This window comes from Heterodontus francisci, chromosome 6 (assembly GCF_036365525.1).
Source record: "Heterodontus francisci isolate sHetFra1 chromosome 6, sHetFra1.hap1, whole genome shotgun sequence".
Taxonomy (NCBI): Eukaryota; Metazoa; Chordata; class Chondrichthyes; order Heterodontiformes; family Heterodontidae; genus Heterodontus; species Heterodontus francisci.
This window is the reverse complement of record NC_090376.1, coordinates 69,645,254-69,665,684: the sequence shown is the minus strand read 5'-3', so window position 1 is coordinate 69,665,684 and position 20,431 is coordinate 69,645,254. Positions and strand designations below refer to the sequence as shown.

General features: G+C 39.6%; 1 protein-coding gene across 5 annotated transcripts in view; it reads right to left on the bottom strand.

The window, feature by feature from the left end:
• The window catches only part of LOC137371374 (TBC1 domain family member 8), a 117,607-nt gene that overhangs the window by 41,917 nt on the left and 55,259 nt on the right, over nucleotides 1-20,431 (bottom strand). For 4 of the 5 annotated variants that reach the window (XM_068033865.1, XM_068033868.1, XM_068033867.1 and 1 more), the window contains exons 2-7: nucleotides 17,155-17,265; nucleotides 15,433-15,551; nucleotides 13,592-13,820; nucleotides 9,476-9,716; nucleotides 7,427-7,634; nucleotides 5,771-5,965 (exon numbers count right to left, since the gene is read on the bottom strand). In XM_068033865.1, coding sequence (XP_067889966.1) covers nucleotides 5,771-5,965; nucleotides 7,427-7,634; nucleotides 9,476-9,716; nucleotides 13,592-13,820; nucleotides 15,433-15,551; nucleotides 17,155-17,265 — 1,103 coding nt within the window. The remainder of the gene's footprint in view (nucleotides 1-5,770; nucleotides 5,966-7,426; nucleotides 7,635-9,475; nucleotides 9,717-13,591; nucleotides 13,821-15,432; nucleotides 15,552-17,154; nucleotides 17,266-20,431) is intronic. The other variant, XM_068033866.1, reaches the window with a different exon arrangement.

The following is a 20,431-nucleotide window of genomic DNA, read 5'->3' as shown; positions in this document are numbered from 1 at the left end:
GGCAGCGGCTGCTGCTGGTAATGCACCCACCCGAGGCCCAGGATCACCAAGGGACCCAGGCCGCAGATAAGTTATGGCGGGAGGGGTTTTGTGGGGTGGGGGTCGTGGGAGAGTGGAGTGGTGGGATTGTGGTCGGCTCGCTCTCAACAGACCCCCCCCCCCCCCCAATTATAAAAAAGGAGGATATAGAGGTATTTGGGAAGGTGCAAAAGATTCTGCAAGGATGGCACCAACACTAAGAGGTTATAACCATCAGGAAAGACTGCACAGGCTGTGGTTATTTTCTCTAGAAAATAGAAAGCAGAGTGGTAATCTAATAGAGGCGTTTAAAATTACTGGGTTTTGTCAGAGTAGATGTAGAGAAGATGTTTCCACTTAGTGTCATAATGGCACAGGAGGCTGCCATTTGGCCCATCGACTCCTTGCCCAATATCTGTAGTACAATTCAGTCCCATTCCCCCACTCTATCCTTTAGCCCAGCAAGTTTATTTCCCTCAAATCCCTATCCAATTTCCTTTTGAAATTATTGCTTGTGGTGGGGAGGTGGAGTTAAAAGCTCAGGGTCATAAATACAGAAAAGAAAGAGTCACTCATAAATCTAAAAGAATTCAGGAGAAACTTATTTACCCAAATAGTGACAAGCCTGTGGAACTTGCTACCACAAGAAGTGGTTGAGGTGAATTGCATAAATGCATTTAAGGGGAAGCGAAGTAAGTGCAGGAGAGGGGGGAAAAAGTAGAATGATATGTTGATCAGGTGAGATGAAGTGGAGTGGGACTCTGACTCCTATAATCACCAGAGATCAGCAGAGCTGAATATGTAGCACAAACTATAGACTAAGTATGGCAAGTTGGCATTTTAGAAACCATGTCCTAGAGAGCTTTTGGGATTTCTTGGTGGTTATTGAAAGTTTTATCTTGATTAAAAGAACTGCTTTGTGGAATGCCTGGCTCAAGGAGCTAGATCTTAGGACTCTCTGTAGACTTCAAAAACATCAACTGGGGAGATTGAAATATTTCAAGTTTCTGTCCAGTTTCCAGCCTGGAAGACAGCAATGTGGATTTTTACAAAAGTTAGCTATTTAAAGTAGTAAATATCAGCCATCTTCAACAGAGACATCTGCTACAGCTGCACCAAAGTGAGCGGTTAGTTTCAAAGTATTAAAAACAAACTTGAACTTAGAAATAGATTTTAAGAGACAAAATAGCTCAGAGAAAAATGGCACCTTGCCCTGTAGTAAGGATTTCCTGTTTTAGTTTGTACACAGACCATCTCTGGATTCTACTGCAGAGTTCCAGTGCCTATGAGAATTCAATTGTCAGTCTGGGTTATGAGCAATTGTTGCAAATTGTCCCAAGTCGAGTGTTTAAGAACAGACCACAAATGGAGACAGGAAATTCAGAATCCTGGGAATGCCTGAGCCAAATGATAACTTTAGCATATCTATAAACAGAGCTCCTGATGCAAGGATGTGAAATCTTCATTCAGAAGCTAGGTGGGAGTTTAATCTATAGAAATAAAGTTACATTTCAATGTTTTCTCCTCTTAATCCTCTTTGCACTTCTCTTTCACTTGCCCCACCCTACCCACAGTCCCAAAATCTTTCAACTCAGTTAGGTAGCAAATCCTTCTATTTGATAGAATCCATTAACTTCACGAGTCAGTCCATATTGCGAATCAAGCAAATAACTTGCATTTATACAGCACCCATCACATACTCATTCCTTTTGAAGTACGCCCACTGCTTCACGTGCAAATACAACAGCCAATTTGTTCATCACAAGATCTCACAAATTGGATAAAATGACCAGTTACCCGTTTTGGTGGTTCTGGATGAGGGATAAATGTTGGTCAGAACATCAAAACACCCTGCTTTTCTTGAATAGTACTATCGAATCTTTTTGTCCATTTTCTGTTCAAGTATCGGGACTGCCAACATCTCATCCCAAAGACAACACCCACAAAGATAAAGCAGTCCTTCAGTACTGCACCAATTGTCAGCCTGGATTATGCACTTGATTCAGTAGCAACTCTCTTCCAATGTTGCAGTCCAATGGCATTGGACTGAGTTACTTCTGGATCAAAGGTGGTGCTACCAGGGGAGTGGACACAGAGACACAGGTCAAGTTTCTTAAAGAGGCAGCATCCACAGGCTATTCTCACCTTCTCCAATGGATAAATGCTAAATTGTATGTGAAGATTGAACAAATCAAAAAACATTAAGTAGATGCATGGATAATAGTGCCTGCTTGATTCTCATGGTAAATATTAAAATATTATTTAATATTTACCACTACAAAATTACAAGAACACTAAGATGGTCAAACTGTAATGAAGCTTTTGTCAATTGAATATTTACTGAATGAAGATTTTTTTTTAAAAATTTGTGTACTATTAACTGGCAAAGTAAGATTTGCAATTATGTCACATCTTGTTATAGCTTTCTAACTTTGAAAGTGCAGCAAAATATGCAAGCAAATATGCACACAAGACCCCACAAACAGCAAAATGAATGCTCAGTTAATTTATTTTGGTTGAAGGAAGAACATTGACCAAGTCAAATGAGACATTTTAACATCAAACTGAATTATTAGAACAGGCAGGAGGAGCCTCAGTTTAACTTCTCATCCACAGGATGGCACCTCTGACAATACATCACTTTTAGTACCGCACTGGAGTATTAACCTAGATTATGCGCCCAACTTCTAGAGAGGGGTTTGAACCCACACCTTTTACCAGAGGGGCAAGGGTGCTACCACCTGGGTCAAGCTGACACTTGAACATGCATAGTTGACTGTTTCAGTCAGGTGATTGAGATATATTTGAATAGTGCTTCTGAAAGTAACCTTGCCAGAAAAAAAAACTCAATTTAAAGCAGTGTAAAGATTTTATTCAAATACAGAACAGTAGGCTTGTGGCAATTGGTAATAGGACCTGCATGATGCATCCAAGTATAGAAAAGATCAGTATGTAAATAAAATTTAACAAAAGGGACTTTGGAACTATGGCCATGTATAATGCATAAATCGTTCCAAGCAAGTACTATTTCCTAGAACAGCACCAAAAGGTTATTTGAAATCCACCTAATAAACCAAGTACTCTCAGTTTCACTATTGGTGTACTGGACTGCCAGTATTGCAGGATCTGCTCAGCTATACTCTGCAAAGCAGATTCCACAAAAGAAAAAAGACAAACTTGCATTTATATAGCACCTTTCATGACCACCGGACACTTCAAAGTGCTTTACAGCCAATGAAGCACTTTTTGAAATGTAGTCACTGTTGTAATGCAGGAAATGCAGCAGCCAGTATGCATACAGAAAACCCCCACAAACAGCAATGTGATAATGATCAGATAATCTGTTTTTGAGATGTTAATTGAGCAATAAATATTGGCCAACTTAACTCTAAAGGTCACCAAAGACCTGTTCATTCTCCATAACCTCTTCCAAACACCCTTGCCCCCCACCTGCCATAATCTAACTTTATATTCACCAAATAATAGTTGAGGAGTTCCAGTTTTTAAATGTATTTATAACAAGTCTGATACTATGCAATTAGTTTTGATTTCAACAGTTAGGATGTAAAGAACAGGAAATATTCAGGCAAAATTAGCATTTGCATCTCATTAGGTGGCAAACTATTGCTGCGTTGTCAAACCCATATGGAAATATACTTTAATATTGTTAAAATATCTACCTGACCAAATACATTTCCACCAAGCCTCCTTCAAATCACACCCTCCATTCTACTAGCACAATGGGTGAATCAGGTACATTTTGTACATCTACTCCATCCCCTTTGATGTCAGAGTGGAGAGTGCACTAAATAAAGCAAAGTAGTAAAATAAATATCACACTTTATTTCAAAACTTATATTGTTAGCACTGGACAGCTTATTTTGAAAATCATCTTGTAGTATTATTGAAAACTATATACATATCAGTACCATTTACAAAAAACTTAGGAGAACTTGCACTGGATCATGTATGGTCACATGCAAGATCCTTGGTTATTTCAACACTGACATTGGATGATGCCCTCACAATCCCCACAGTCTGACGTTTAGTGCATTTTAGGAAGCTCAAATGACAGCATCCTGTATCTAAAAGTAGCAGGCTAATTGATTAACACAAGGCAATCTGTCCTGCCAACTGCACAGATGCAATATGGTCATGCTTCTGTGCATCTACACAAGGATTGCAGTTTGATACTTAGGATGCGCTGTTGTCTAGTGACTGCATTCCTCCCCCAAAATCTGGGAATGGGAGGAACAATCTGTTCACTGTGATGGTCCCTCTTTTAGGAGACTTTATTCATGATCCTGTAGAAGACCCTGCCCAGGATGTGAAGTTTTCCTGTGATTGGCAGCGCACACATGTTTAAAAAAAAATTTGCTCATGGGATGTGAGCGTCACTGGCTAGGCCAGCATTTATTGTCCATCCCCAATTGCCCTCATGAAGGTGGTGGAAAGCTTCCTTCTTGAACTGCTGCAGTCAGTGTGGTGTAGGCACATAAAAAATCCTGAGCTGCATGTATTAGAGGCCTGCTACCCGACCCAAACCCAACGGCATGTGTCGGGTTCGGGTCGGGTCCGGCTGGGCAGAGTCCAGGTTGAGTCGGGTCAGACCGGACACACACACAGTAAGTCCTCTGCTGCTAAGTATTAAAAATTAAAAAAAAAAAAAAAAAAAAACTTACTTGAGCTGCGAGGCCAGTATGAAAACGGAGTCTGCGCAATGAGCGAGTGATGTCACACACGCTGCAGCTTCTTACAGGTTCGGTGTCAGGAAGATAAAACAGATGGTTGGGTTGGGCCCGGGTCGGGTTCTTTTCCCTGACCTAAAGTAAGCCTCTAGCATGTATCCTAGAGTTAACATTTTCTACCCTTTGTTGCCAGGGTGTACTACATGTTGTACTACATGTTGTACTTAAATAAGCCAACTATCTTAATTCTGCTGCTTAAAGCAATGGATTTTGTTTTCAAGTAATTGTCGATTGGTAGTTTAACCAATCATACAGAATAAGTTATAAAGTGTGGTGGATCAAGTTACTCTGAGCTGAACATGCAAAGTGCTTTTAAAAGATAATTCCTAGAAATGAATCACTTTTCTCCTTCAACTGCAACCCCTTCTGAAGGTATGAACTGATGCAGAACTCAATTTAATGAGTTACGGTAGACCTCCAGTACCTTCTCAAATTGTCAATTTTCATTTGGAACCCAAGCAAATCTGATTTGTATGATGGGGTTGGGGGGGAAAGAGAAAGAGAGGGGAGAAAGAAGAGAACAATTAGAGAATGCACAAGAGTGAGCAAGAGAATACGAGGTAGAGAGACAGCAAGAGGTCATAGCTAAATTTGATTCTGTACACAAAAGCACGCTTTCCACTGGGGGTAATGGGGGTCACCAGTTTTATTTTTGCCCTTTCCTGTCCCTGGGAGTCGTGCTTCTGCTGCTCCTCCAGCAGAGATTAGCTGACAGGATCTTGCTCATCTCCATGGCTTAGTACCACAGTACATGGGGCACTTCTCCACTAAATGACAGCCACAGAAAAGCACAGACAGTTTTTAAAAAAATGCTGGAAATACTTAGCAAGTCTGGCAGTATCTGTGGAGAAAGAAACAAAGTTAAATGTTTCAGGTCAATGACCTGTCGCCAGCATTTTCTATTTCAGATTCCCAGAACGGGTTTTATTTTGCACGTAGCTAACATTATGCTTTTATTTAAGGGAAGTAATTTTTTCATTTTAAATGCAAAAAGTCAACTATACCGTTTCTTCAATTCCAGATTTTACAAGACAGCCAGGCTTTCCTCTTTTTAAAAGTTGTAGCCGTTTGCTTAGTTGCTCCACTAGGTGCTCTCTATTTTCAATTTCTGTAAATTGAAATACCCTCTTGCTTTTAACGCCAACAATAATTGGATTGGGGAGGAGACTAGTGTCCTCCATCTTCTCCACAGTAACTACCTGTCAGTGAAAAACAAACATGTGCCAGAATGGTTTATTGCAGGAATTGCAGCTATTGCATTATCTACTTGAGGAAACCTTGCTGTAAATCTACTGTCAAGAAAGACATTCAAAACAAAAATCAACCAAACAATATCTCTTTCTAATATTCTCTAACTGTCTCAAATATTCTTCATATGCTTCCACCAAACACACCCTCTTTCACCAGTAAGTTTGAGGGAGCGGAGGAAGAGCAGGAAGCAAAGCAACAAATAATTTGGCTCAGATTGCAACTTTGTTATAAAGCAACAGGTGTTATTTCAAACAAGGTCAGAAAAAAAAAGTGTTTTTTTTTTTGTTTATTCATATGCAGCCCTGAAATGGAGCACCCTCCCTGGATAGTTATGCAAATGACAAATTCAAAAATAAAAAAAAACTTGTAATTGATACAAGCTGTTTCAGTACCAGTGTGCAACTCCAGCAGGTTTTCTGGACTACAAAGCAAAGCAAGGACTCTTGCCAGTACTGGTTACTTGTAGAGGGCCCATTTCAGTGGGCCATCTCAGGCGCTCACTCCAGAATGGCAATCTTAAGATCTTTACAGAATTGGAGAAAAAAAAAATCCTTTTCCAAAGTTTAGTGGCAACAAGGAAGGGAAAAGCAGTTTTCCCATGTTGATGTGTATTCAGGAATTTTAAAATAAAGTGTTGTTTACTTAAATACATTTTAGAATCATAGAATATTTACAGCTCAGAAAGAGGCCATTTGGCCCATCGTGCCTATGCTGGCTGAAAAAAAGAGCCACCCAGCTTAATCCCGCTTTCCAGCATTTGGTCCGTAGTCCTGCAAGTTACAGCACTTGAGGTGCATGTCCAGACACCTTTAAAATGAGTTGAGGGTTTCTGTCTCTACTACCCTTACAGGCAGCAGTTCCAGACCCCTACCACACACTGGGTGAAAAAGTGTTTTCCTCATCTCCCCTCTAATCTTTCTATCAAACAGTTCAAATCTATGCCCCCTAGTCACTGACCTCTAAGGTAAATAGGCCCTTCCCATCCACTCTATCCAGGCTCCTTGCAATTTTGTATATTTCAATCAGATCTCCCCTCAGCCTTCTCTGATCCAAGGAAAACAACCCCAGCCTGTCCAATCTTTCCTCATAGTTGCATTTTTCCAGTCCCCGCAACATCCTCAAATCTCTTCTGTACCCTCTCCAGTGCAATTACATCCTTTCTGTAATGAGGTGACCAGAACTGTACACAGTACTCAAGTTGTGGTCTAATCAATGAGTTAGACAGTTCCAGCATAAGCTCTCTCCTCTTATATTCTATACCTTGGCTAATAAAGGAAAGGATTCCATTTGCCTTCTTAACCACCTTGTCGACCCATAGATAGACGTACAAAAGTTTTTTGGACTACCCAGTTATAAATTCAACCCAAAGTTGATCAAGGAAAACATTTAGTGCTTCAATACTAAAGTACCTCCTGGAGTGGAATGATCACGTAGCAACTACCTTCCTCCTTGCTTGCAAAGCAGATGTAATTTTCTGAAATATACAACTTCCCTGCAGTGTGGCATTGGCTATATGGGGTCCACAGGAAACAGTCCACTATCTCGTCCAGCTTCTCTGCCCTCGGAAGCCTAAAACAAGCCCGGAAATACTCATTCTGCATCCTAGCTTCAAGATTTCTGTAGCAACAATGAACAGAAAGCAATTACAGATCAGTTTAAATTAAACGGAAGGCTCAGTTTAGATGACAAGTTATAAACCAAGACTATGGTCTTTCATTACAAAAGTCACAGATCAAGGTTTCCAATACTAGTACTGTTGCCAATTCAAAATCCTTACCACACTAATTCATACAAGCCCTGACAATATGTTGACAGGCTATTCTACTGCAGAGGACAATCAATGGAAATACATGCACATTTCCAGCAGGGGGTGCTGTATAGCAATCAAGAACAGAGGCCCTGGTCAAAATGCTTTGCTTCCCCAGAAATGCCAGTGTAGCATCCCAAACCCCACCCTAACTCAGGTCAGCTAACTCAGCCAGGGGAGCGAGGGGGAGGAAAGAAAGATTCTTGGGACCTACCAGTTTAAAAAAAAATCAGAACGATTACCATAGCCCAGAGGAAGTTTATTGAAGGATAGTTGAAATGGCCTTGTAACTTATACGAAGCTAAGGATCATTAGTCCAGTGAAATCTGTAAATTAGGGGCACTAAAGGGCTTGCATAACATGTCCTTATTTTCATAATGGTCATTGTAGGTACAGTAAAAACTGGAGGAGCCAAATATCCCAGTACTGGCTGGATCTTCCAGGATCGTGCTCATTTCAGAGCCTTCCCCCACCCAATTCACATCTTTCCACCCCCCCACCCCCCTCCCCAAATGCTGAAGATTCCACCCCAGCACCCCAATTTCAGATCCTCTCCTGAATGTCAACACCCACAATTCTTGAGACTCTAACCCCTCCCAACTGTGTTCTATGGCTTGTAGTCAACTGGCATTATGGAGCAGGGGGTGGGGGGTGCACTACGGCAGGAAATTTAAAGCAATGAAATTATCTTCATTAAAAATCCAATGATCCCCTGGGCTGCTATAGGCAGCACTCTGGAGACCCATGCCCCATTGAGAGAGAGTTGAGAAACCTATGCCCATTGCTTTTGAGAAATGGGGACTTCTTTACCCAGTATCAATGTAGTTCTGTTCCATCCCTGGGATACAGCCGTGCAAGCATTAAATCCTAGGAATAGAGCCCTTTCTGTACTGCTATGAATACAGAGTATAGAGAGAACCCCATTCCACAAAAGCCATTTTAGTCACCTACTGCTACCTCATGCGGACATGGCTGTCCTGTGTTTTAAATCATAAACGGACTTGATACATTGAAGACTGTCCTAGTTTGCAATTTGCAAGTATCCTTAGTTTCAAGATGCAGCTTGAATCTATTATAAGTTATTTGGGACTGCCAATAGTTCTTTGTCAGTTTGTACAGGTTTCACTATATATCCAAACTCTTACAACTAACACAAGTATTAGTGGATAGAAGCAGGACAACCAAAATGGCAAGACATCACAAATCACTTTCAATTAACTTGTGCAAAGGGATACCAGGAAGAGTGGGTGCAGCTCATTAAGATCAAAAGGTTGGCAACAACATTTAAACTCCAGATAACTGTATAAATAAATAACATTTAAACGCCAAGAAATCTGTATGGCCAAATGTATACCAGGTAAGCTCAAACACTGGATTCATTCAGTATATAAAAAGTGACTTGCTAGAGTGTCCCATGAATACTCAATTGCACAACAGGATGCATTATACTGGAAGTAAAATTCTCATGTCAATACTTCAGTGAACATGCAAATTAATTCAAGCATGATGCAAAATCATATTTTAAAAAATCAAAAGGAGGCACAGAAAATGGCTATACATCAATTAAAACAAGACACAGTTAAGCTTATTTTGAGAAATAGAGCCATGTTTTCTAAAGTTAGCAAAAATTTTACTGAATTTTTTGTGTTACTTCTTTGTGATCTGAGTGGGTTCTTGTAGAGGTGGATCCAATTCAAATGCTTCATTGTCCAGCAGCCTTCGCAGAGTCACATCTGCCAGCAGCTCCATAAGCCTGTAAGTTTCATCTATGTTCAGGAACATGGAGAAATCACGTTCTTTACTTGGTGTAGTCACTCGAATTATTTCTGTGATAAGAGTATTTGAAGTTCTTTCTAGTCTTTTCACATCAGCCCAGGGGATAATGAGTTTCACTGAAATATGAAAATACAATATTCCGGAATGCAGATTACAAGCCTTTAAGCAAAAAGAAAAAGTAAAAGCATTACACAGTACCTGCTATCTACAATGGTAGAATTAAAAAGGTTGATGTATTTTTCAGACATGTTTGCCCAACCATACTTCATACTGGAAGCCTCAACTTCTGCCATATGGTTAAGAGGAGTTATTTCCCTCAAAAGGGATACATCTCATCCTGTTTTGTAACTGGCTACTTGAATCATTAGGCCTTCATGCAATTCTTCTACTTGATATATTAAAAGCTCACTACGTGATGAAAGTACAAGTACAAACTGGTGTCCAGCCATTTTTTTTTTTTTTTAATATAAATGTAGCAGTCTCATGGCCAACCTTCTATTCACCACTCTCCATACACTGCAGTGCATGTCGCATCCCACACCAAGTCACACTTATTACCATTGTTTTCGTTGATCAATGTAGATCAGAGTGCCCTAACCCTCCAAGTTAAAATTTGCATTCTTGTTTAAATCCTAAGTTCTCTCTCCTTCCTAGCTCTATAACCCCTCTCTCCAGCAATAAATCTCCCCAACACACAACACTGACTGCAGCCTCTGTGCATCCCCTCAATCTTTGCCCCATTACTAGCAGACATGCCTTCAACCACCTACGTTGCACTCTCTCGAACAACTTCCCTAACTCTCCATCACCCTCTCTTTCATTAAGACCCCCCTTAAAACCAACCTTTTAGGCCAAACCTTAGATCACTGCTTCCTCTGACCATTCATCACAGTACTGAGGGAGTGCTACAGCAATGTGCCAGTCTACGTTATGTTTCAAAGTTTGCAGTAGGAATGTAGCCTATAACTGTCTAGCTCACAAGCAACAGTTATCAACTGAACCAAGATGGGATTTGAGCAGAACTGCAGCCAGGTTTGGCAAAGGCTTATTGAAAAGAAACTAATCCATGCAAAAATTAAATCCAACATCTTGCCACTTGGTTAGCCTACCCATCTGAAGAGAGACGGACGTAATGACACTAGTGTGTATATTACAGGACTCTGGAATACCGGTCAGGAGCTTGGACAATTTATCAATTTGTGGGAATGTAGTTAACTGCGCCACTGACAAATTAGACAACTTGATTTCTCTGTACTGTGCATGCACCTTGTAATGACAAGCTGTGAACAAAAAAAAAAATCTGTGCTATTGTATAAAGAGATCATATAACAGAGCACCTCATCTAAAAAAGGGTTTATAAAGGGGTCAAAGCAATCAATGAAGAGAAATCTTAATTTAACACAAAAGGGGGAGAGCAGATGTGACTTTCTAAAAAGGAAACATCACCCAGCTGAAAATGTAAAATTCACAAATGGCTCATTGGGCTAAGCCCTAGCCACCCCATATACAAATAGGAGATGGGTGGCAAATATTTTCCCCTCACCTTAGAGGGCACCATTACAGGAATGGATGACCAGTCCATTTTGATAAAATGGCACAGAACAGTGGACAGAGATTATAATGCTAAACAACTATGCCTCAAAAATCAGACACCACAACCGTGGCATTTGAGAATTTTCCAAAGAAGGGATTTGAAAAGGAACAAAAATAGGGATGGAGAGTGGGAGGAGCAAGGAAGAAAATATCCAGTGCACACCAATTTGCAGTGAATATTGGCCGATATCTTGTACATCCCTACCCTAGCTTGAAATTAAAAAGGATATTCTAGCTACTGTTTCTACAATACTAGGAAATTAAGTACAAAGTGGAGAGGAAATGATACTTTTTTTCCTACATACACAGAACAGAGAATTCAAGTTGTCTAACTTGTCAGTGGCAGTTAACTATGTTCCCACAAACAATGATAAATTGTCCGAGCTCCTGACCAGTATTCCAGAGTCCTGTAATATACACACTAGTGTCATTACGTCAGTCTCTCCTCAGTCCATTAGTCAAGTTATTTCCTGTCAGATTAACAATGGATACTAAATAGTTTGGCACAGTCCATGTTAATATACCCCTAAAATGAGGAAGGGAACACCTCCCATGTGTTATACTCCAGAAAGCTAGTTGATGAAGGATAGTACTGGAGCCAATCTTCACTCAATCTAACATTTATTTAGCGAGTGAAACATGACAAGCATACACCTCCGAACTCAACCACACCACAGTTTCAGTAAGTGTCTCTTTATATGGATTCAAATGAAACCTCAATTAATGCCCTCCACCTGCATATAAATTAAACACAATTTATATACAATTAATATGTAACCTTACAGCTTTTCTTCATGTTGTAACCTCCTAAATATAGACAATTAAATCCTTCTGCAGTTGACAAATAAGTTTTTTTCTCTTCACCACCACCCCCCCACCCGCCCCCAAACCCCTGACCCGTTGACAGGAAATCAAAATTTGCCATTTCCTTTTCAATACGGTCTCATGAAGTTTTGATAATATCCAGCACTATTAAATTTAATACTTCTTTCAGCCATAATTTGTGTATAAAAGGGCAGGATATTTACCCAGGTGGAACAGAGTCTGAGAACAATGACTTCTCCTTTAACTTGATCAAGAAATAAAATGTGATTAAAAATTGTCCAATTAGATTAATCATCATGTGGCCAGCACGAGATTAACATCCAGCAGCAATATTGCTAAACCTCCTTTTAAAAAAAAAAAAAGGGGGCAATCAGCATATAGTTTTGTGAACTTCTGCTGCAGGCATTTCACATGTTCATCACATTGTTTCTTTTCACGATTTACAATTGTACCAAAAACTCATACATGCACTTAAATTTTGAATACCATACCTTCCAGCACCCAATTTTATTATATTCATAAGTACAAAGACATTATAGATGCAATACTATCTTTAAGAATTCAGGCAATTGGATCAAAATGACTGGATCAGTTATCACCCCAGCTTCCTGGCCCTGAAGTGAAATTAAAGATAGCAGTTCAATGTTTCCACTGAACTGTTTAACTCGCCCCAAGAAAACTGTTCAAGCAAGGTGCACAAGGAGGTCATAATTTCACTTTCCCTGTTAAAGATTACATTAATGCACAGTTAAGAAAATGGTTTTTAAGATAGATGTGATATCACTTGGCTACTGTGAGTCAAGGTACAGTGTAGACAAGATATTTGCTGAATACTAACTTCATCTCAGGTTTTTGAGATAGAAAATTGGATGCTGAAATGATGGCCGATTTTAGTCATGCCAACAGGCTCCCAGCGCTCGGCCAAAAAGGCAAGGGGAACCCCGCCTCAGTCTTTCAGAACTGACCCCACCCCCGGCGCAATTCAACATCCGGCAGAGGGCCAGCAGCTCAGTAGTGTTCACAGTACCATTGGGAGCAGGACCAGTGCTGGAACCCCAGACCAGAGGTAAGCGAGCCAGTCTGGTAGGCCCTAGTGATGGTTGTGGGGCGGCGAGGGTGGGGGGTTGTTACTAGAGGGGCAGCCTTTGCCGCAGGGGCCCTTCATGAGTCACAGATTGCCCACAGAGCAGCACCCCCCACCCTCCTCCCAAGCCTGCAAGGAGGTCGCCTCATTTTCACTGGGCAACCTCCCTGTGTGACCTACTGATTGAGGTCCTTAAGTGGCCAATTGGCCTTTCCCACCCCCCCAACCCCACCGGCTTAAAAGCAGTGAGACTGGAAGGTGACGAGCCATCCACCCCCTGCTTTGACACAATTCTATGGGCCTGCTCCGCCTCCTAGCCTTCTCCTTGGGTCCCATTAAATTCAGCCCAATATTTTAAGCTTACTACTAGTGTACTACATCAGATGATGAAGGTACAAGTCAAAATACTAAAATGAAATACAATTCTGAAATCATAAAATAGTTTTCCTTACAATTGACACTTTATTCACATCCTTCATCTATTCTTACCTTCCTTACCCAACAGGAAAGAATAGAAGCAGAGATGGTTGATGCTGAGGTAAATCCAGCCTTGACGGGGAACCCGCCCCTTCCAGCAGCAACACGAATAATAAGTCACCAGCTTTTCCAGATCTGGAAAATTAAATCTGGTCTCAAATTTTACCAAAGCCTCCCGAAACTTCTCAGGATCTTCTTCCTGTTCTGCCAATTTGCTCCTGGTTTCTTCTGCTATAAGCCCCTGTTGGCAAGATTTAAACTTGAAAAAAAAACAATACGGCTAAATGCGAAAGAAAATGTTACATTTTCCTCTTCATTTCCATTTTGACTCTTGTACTTGTGGTTCTGAGCAATCTATTTATTGTGATTGAATGAAGCGAAGCTGTATTTATAGAATACTATAATAGGCTTGAGGCTGTTACACAATTGAAATTCTCAAGCTTGGTACATTTTGATCAAGTCTCTAGCTAGCCGCACATAACACAGAGCAATGATAAGTACATAAACATGCTTACAACACAAAATACATCGTCTGCAGGGTGCCCATATTTCACAAATGCTTAATTCAATGAAAGCCAAGGGGCACAAAACGAACTAGGGTTTTTTGGCGACTAATTATACTTTAATAGAACTGAATTTTTAAATTTGATGCAGTTGTAATTATTTGATCTAAATCAGGGCATGGAGTTTCCACCAAGAGTGCAAGCAGCAAAATGCACCCAGAATTCACTGAATACTGTGCTGGTTTTACCAGTGTGACGTTTTGTTACAGTTTCCACCCAAACTCATTAGTACAAACCCAAACTTAAATCTCCCTTTAAATCAGCGCAATCAAGCAATGTAATTGATTTGTGATTGAAACAGAGCAAGCTGCAGCATCAGAGGAATTGGTGGGGCTACATTGGGTGAATGGATGTTTAATCTGTGTAAAAAGAGATGGTGGGTACTCAAATGTAAAAGTAGTTATGGATGGAACTCACTTATGCTTAAAATTTTGCAATCTTAGCACTATTTCATTCCTTCCCACCCAGATTACTCTGATATTGGAGAGGAAATCATAAGGAAACTCCGGGCCCAGTTGTTTTAGATGCAAGCCTTGACCTAAAGTAGCAAGAACAATTTATTTCTGAACTATATAGAAAGCAACTTGGCAACCTGTTCTAACTTCCTTAGTATGAACAATAACTGATTCAATACAAACTCCATGATTCACATAATATTGATAGCATTTGGCAGTAAAAGGATTAATACATATGAACCTTCACTTTCCTGCAGATGCAGTTTCAAGATGGCCATCAGTTACTTCTAAAAAGGCAGTGTGTAGAATATAAATGTTGTGCATTATAAAAATCCTGCTTTGCTCTTAACAGTCCCCATTAAACCACGAGTAGTCTAAACAAGGATGTTAAATATTTCACAGATTTTTAAGTGAGGCAGTCAGGTATGAATTGAGGATTCCACCCACATGGGGGCAACTGACTGTTCCACACTACACTATCTAAAAATGACTATTGGGAAAATGTTAATTTCCAAAAAGATATTCAACTGCTCCTCCAATAACTGCATTTTTACTTCTTCCAACTTTATACAGATTAAATTGTACTTTTCTTTATACTGGTAAAAAGAATGAAGCTCTACATGTTTATTTTAACAAGGTATCAGATATAAAAAAAACAGAAAGTGCTGGAAATACTCAGCAGGTCTGGCAGCAATTGTGGAGAGAGAAACAGAGTTAACACTTCAAGTAGATGACCAAGATCACAGACTCATTTGACATTCTCTAGCACTCGCCAGTGTCCCACAAAGCAGGGTGAATGCTTTTAATGAGTTCAATTATTCAGGATTGTACTTACCTTAACCTTACCATGAACAAAGCTGATAACATCATCTTTATTATCAAATACTGAAAGGATGTGCAGAAGATTCTGTTCTAACCAGTCCCAGTGTTGATGGATTTCCTCCACAGTGGCACCTTTTAGAGGGTGATTTGTAAAAAAAAAAAATTCAGATCACAAATGACATGTTGATATTTTGTATACAGTGGCAAGTCTATGCCCAGAGGTTTATTGAAAGGGCAACCCTTTCTCTCCCTTTAACACTTCACAGTCCAGTGAAATTAAAAAGTTGCACGTTATGAAATGAATGTGTGGAAATAGCATAAATGTCAATATTTTAATCAACTCCTTTTTGACATTAAAATTTTTTTGTCGAGACTTTGTTTTCTCACATGAATGATTCTACTCTGGGGACACTAATTATTGGCTCAACAAGCTAGGTAAAGCTAGTAATCAGCATCTAGTCCCGAGGATCCCAAGGAGGAAAAGCCAGCACCAAACTGTCGCTGGATGTGTTCTCCAGATTCTTCCAGAGAGCTGCTCCCCATTATGCATGCGATGGCATTGGATCCACTCCCTTGGCAACTGAAATTTGGATATCCTTTATAAAGCAAAAGATTTAACCAATTTTAGCATAGAAATTGTTTTGTTGGGTACGTTATAGTAAGCCATCATAACATTGTTCTTACAACTAAATATCACACCTTCATTCCAATCCAGTTTTCAACAAAGAGTACCAATTTACTTAGGTTCTGTAAATAGCCGCAAAATAGGTTTACCAGCAAATGCTATTCGCAGCTATTTTACAGGTACAGTTTTCTCTCGTTAACTATAAAGCATGACACTGGGATAAATGGAGACTTCAAATTGAAGTAATTCCATAAAATGTACATCAATATGAAAAGGGGATTGGAACCAGGTACACTTTGGAAGGCAGCAGCAGGAAAGACTTGCCTTGAGGGAGAACCCCATGCCAGGTTTTAACAGACTTTTATTATTTCTACATCCAAAACAACATTCAGCAAATAAACTTCAGTGTCTTTATTTGAACCTTCACCACACAAACTACAGAACCAATAAAAACAGTTTTTTTTAAAGTTTTAATCAGCTGCTTAGAATAGCTTTCATTTTAAATTTCCTTTATCCTTAATTTGCCTTTGAACACCTCCAAGTTTTGAATATATTCTTTCATTCTACCCCATTATTGTTTTCTCTCTAAGCCCATTTTCTATCTATACACATTTTTTTTTCCTCCATAACCAATAGGTGGTTTATTTTGCAAGCATGGTCTTGACATTCCTTACAAGGCCATTTATCTCAAGTGGCTTGCCATGCTAAAGGAAGCTGTGTCACTTCACAGGTCAGGTGGGTAAAGTGGAGGAGAAAGAGAGCAAGGTTCAAATGTCAAATCCAAAAATTCAAACCCTAAATTATATAGGTGCAAGAGCTCATGGAAGTAGAAAATCAGTCAACTTCTAAATATATGTGACTTTACTACTTGGTCAGTGTTTATTAATGCAAACCAGTAATGCTCGTAAAGTTGCGAGTCCAAAAAGATCCTTGAATTCAGGTCTCGAATTGGAAAAACATAGGATTACATCAATAATCAAGCAAATAAAATCTCTTGCACATTAAGAAAATGTCTTATTCTCTACATTTAACTATGTGATACACTTTCAAAATTTAACAACTTTGTACAGAAAACTGCAATAGGATAAACTTCACACAGGTCTTACATACCACAAGCTATGACCCAATACACTTGTGATCCTGGCATCTGATGCAAAATTCGGAATGGTGCAACACGAGCATTGGAATCCAGCACTGCATCTAAAGCACCCACCAGCAGACCTGTGGAAAGCAAGATGTAAAAGTGTGACATAAAACCAATAACCTCTAACAAGCTATAGTTGAAACACATCTTAAATGATGATTAAAAGGATACCATTTTGGCTCTGTTGGCAGCTACACAAAGAAAACATTGCATGAACTGGGCTCTGAAAAATCTTGACCAACTCTATTATTCCACTCCAGGAGCCTTTGGCAAGAATACCAGAAAATATACTGTGCCATTGCTCACATATCCACACCAAAGAATGCACGTTTCTGGTAACAGCTACAAACCAACAGCATCCTAAAGAGAGAGCAGTTTGACAATCACAGATACAGAAAATTTACTAAAGAACACTACTACTGAGCCGAGCAGACACACAAATTACGTGCTTTGTGTGCAAGAAATGTCCAATTAATTTTTGAAACCCTCCAAATTCAGACATTTAATTACCAAGCATGAAATATATATGAACAGGCAACATTAATTTTTTTGAATGAAAGCGTAAGGAACTGGTCGGTAAAAAGTCAATGAAATCCTCAACTACCACGGATTTAAAATTTAGAGTTCCATCCTACAGTGGCATAGAAAATTGAGAAAGCAAAAAGAAAATGTCAACATTACTGACTCCTCAGCAATTGTATGAGTCATTGAAATCATAAGGGAAATGTTTGGAGAGCAGGTGGTCAAGGAACAGGGGAGTGGGGGTGAAGAGAAGAGAGAAAGGGAAAAAAGCAATCTCAGATGATACGGTCAAACACCAGATTGAATTTGTGTCAGAAGACAGAAATGTTGATTGACTGTGTGGCAATGACTTTGCGATGCAATTTGATGAATCCCCAAACATTTCTAAAATGTTCTGTACACCAATCTATGTTTGGTATGTGGGAAATAAGGAAATAAAAGACTTGTTTTGCAAAGAGCTCAAGACAACAGAAAAATCAGATGATATTTTCAAAGTGTTGGATGGTTTCATGATTTCAGCAGAAAACAGCTGGACAAATTGCACTCCGGTCTGCATCAATGACCAGAAAGATTCTGAAGTGCAAAAAATAAAAGCTGCTGCACCTCATGCTATTGGACAAACATCAACTGCTGCTGATAGACCATCAACTCATTGAAAGATGATCTTTGGTCTCCCCAAGAGGCAAGAGCTTTAACCCATCAGGTCTGCACTACAGCTCTTCTCAATAAGCTACCAAATATAATCCTATTCTCCTGCTTGCTCCTCAGTACCCCTACTATTCCTCTTTTTCAAGTTAACTATCCAATTGTGCAAAGAAGTCCACATTCTAACCGTCCTCAAATTTCTTTTCCTGATCTCCAATTTAATTCTGTATGACCATCTTCTGTTCATGCCCTCCTCCCATTACAATTTCACCAAGCATTGGAAACTAACCACTCCTACCCAAGAAATAGTACAAGGACATACATTGAAAATTTTGGCCAAAAGATGCAGGGGAACATGTAGAAGCACTTTTTTTTTTTAATATATAAACACAGCGGGTGGTAATGACATGGAATTCGATTCCCACAAGGTTGGTGGGAGTGGAGACGATCAATGACTTCAAGTGGATGGCCACTTGAGAAATAGACTTGCAGGGCTACGGGGATCAAGCTAGGGGGAAGAGTCTGACTGCAGAGCTTCATGGAGAACTAGCATGGACTAGATGGGCTGAATGGCCTTGTGTGTCATAAATGACTATGACCTTGACCATAATCTTGATTTTGTTTTTTTCCAAATCAGATCACGAACGTCCTCAACTGCAAGGGTTGCGGGGGGTGGGGGGAGCGAGAGCGCGAAGTGGGCAGGGAGAAAACCCCCAAATAATTAACCCCTTCAGCCCTGGTAGTATCCAAAATGAATCAATGTTGCATCTTTACTATTGCTTTTTGGTAATAAAAAGAGACTAGGATGCATCTAATCTGGTTTTGAATGAGAAACTATTTCCATATTTGTAAAAACATGCTTTAGCCAAGTTAAGATAGGTAAATTTAGATATAATTTTTATTGCTCATAGTTAATAGGGTTTGCTTCAGCCTGCATGCATATAAAACATGCTTAGCCTACTTTATAGATGCCATTTTAAAAAAAAAGACACTAACCCCACCCTCATAAGGCATCTAATAAGTCTGGATAGAGTGCTTTGCCTCACTGAAAACCCCTCATCTCAAACAGCTGATCTAAAATAAAACCATCGCTTCTGAAATCCAAGCACTTCAAAATATTTACTCTGAAGTAGGGACTGCACTAAGTGAAGCATTGTAACCTAGTGAAATCAGCTTTGTCTGCTCTTGTTTAATTTTAATCTTTGAATAAAATTGATTTGCAGTCATAAGGTGAGTTATATAGTCTGTTATTTAACAGTCAGTAGGAGAGATCAAGAGTGTGCACAAGTGTAACCTATATCCCTCAAATAAATGGCCCAAATCATGTGTTGGTATATTGCTGTTTGTGGGAGTTTGCTGTGTGCAAATTGGTTTCCTAACATTACAAAAAGTACTCCATCATTCCTTCTTTACTTGTCTAGATTTGGTTGGCTGAACAGACAAGATGAAGGCTGAAAGAATCTAAAGAAACATTAGGTGTTTCCAACAGTGTATGCAGGATAGTGATCAGGAGGGGGATTCCTGTGTGGATGTCAGACAAAACCAGAATCAGGATCAGTTGCATCGCCATTCACAGTTGAAGAACCTGAGAGTGTGATCACTGGTGAAAAGATAATCCAAAGGCAGTACATACAGAAGAAAAAAAAAACTGGCAATAGAAAAACCATCAACTGTTTGAGACGCTCAATTGATTTGTTTTCTCCAGCTCTAGTATAGCCAGTCATCAAATGACAGTTTGCTTATAAGCAAAGAGATTTAATTTTGCAGCTAGATATGCCCTGGATAGCTTCAATTAAATTGTTTAATGGGCATTGAACAAACAGTAGAATAATTTCCTCTTGCAAGCAGCCCTGGTAAGCATCACTTAGTATTACCCTAGTAAACAATACAAATTGCAACAAATCCAATTTCACAAAAATGGTCCTCATTGATTTAGTAGTCAGAACATTACTTAAAAAGCATTTCTGGCTGTATCAGATACTCTGGACATAGGCAGTCATTTTTGAAGATATGAAATATTTAATCCAGTTGTGGCATTTATGTACATTAAATAAGCAACAAGTGAAATGTTTCAAA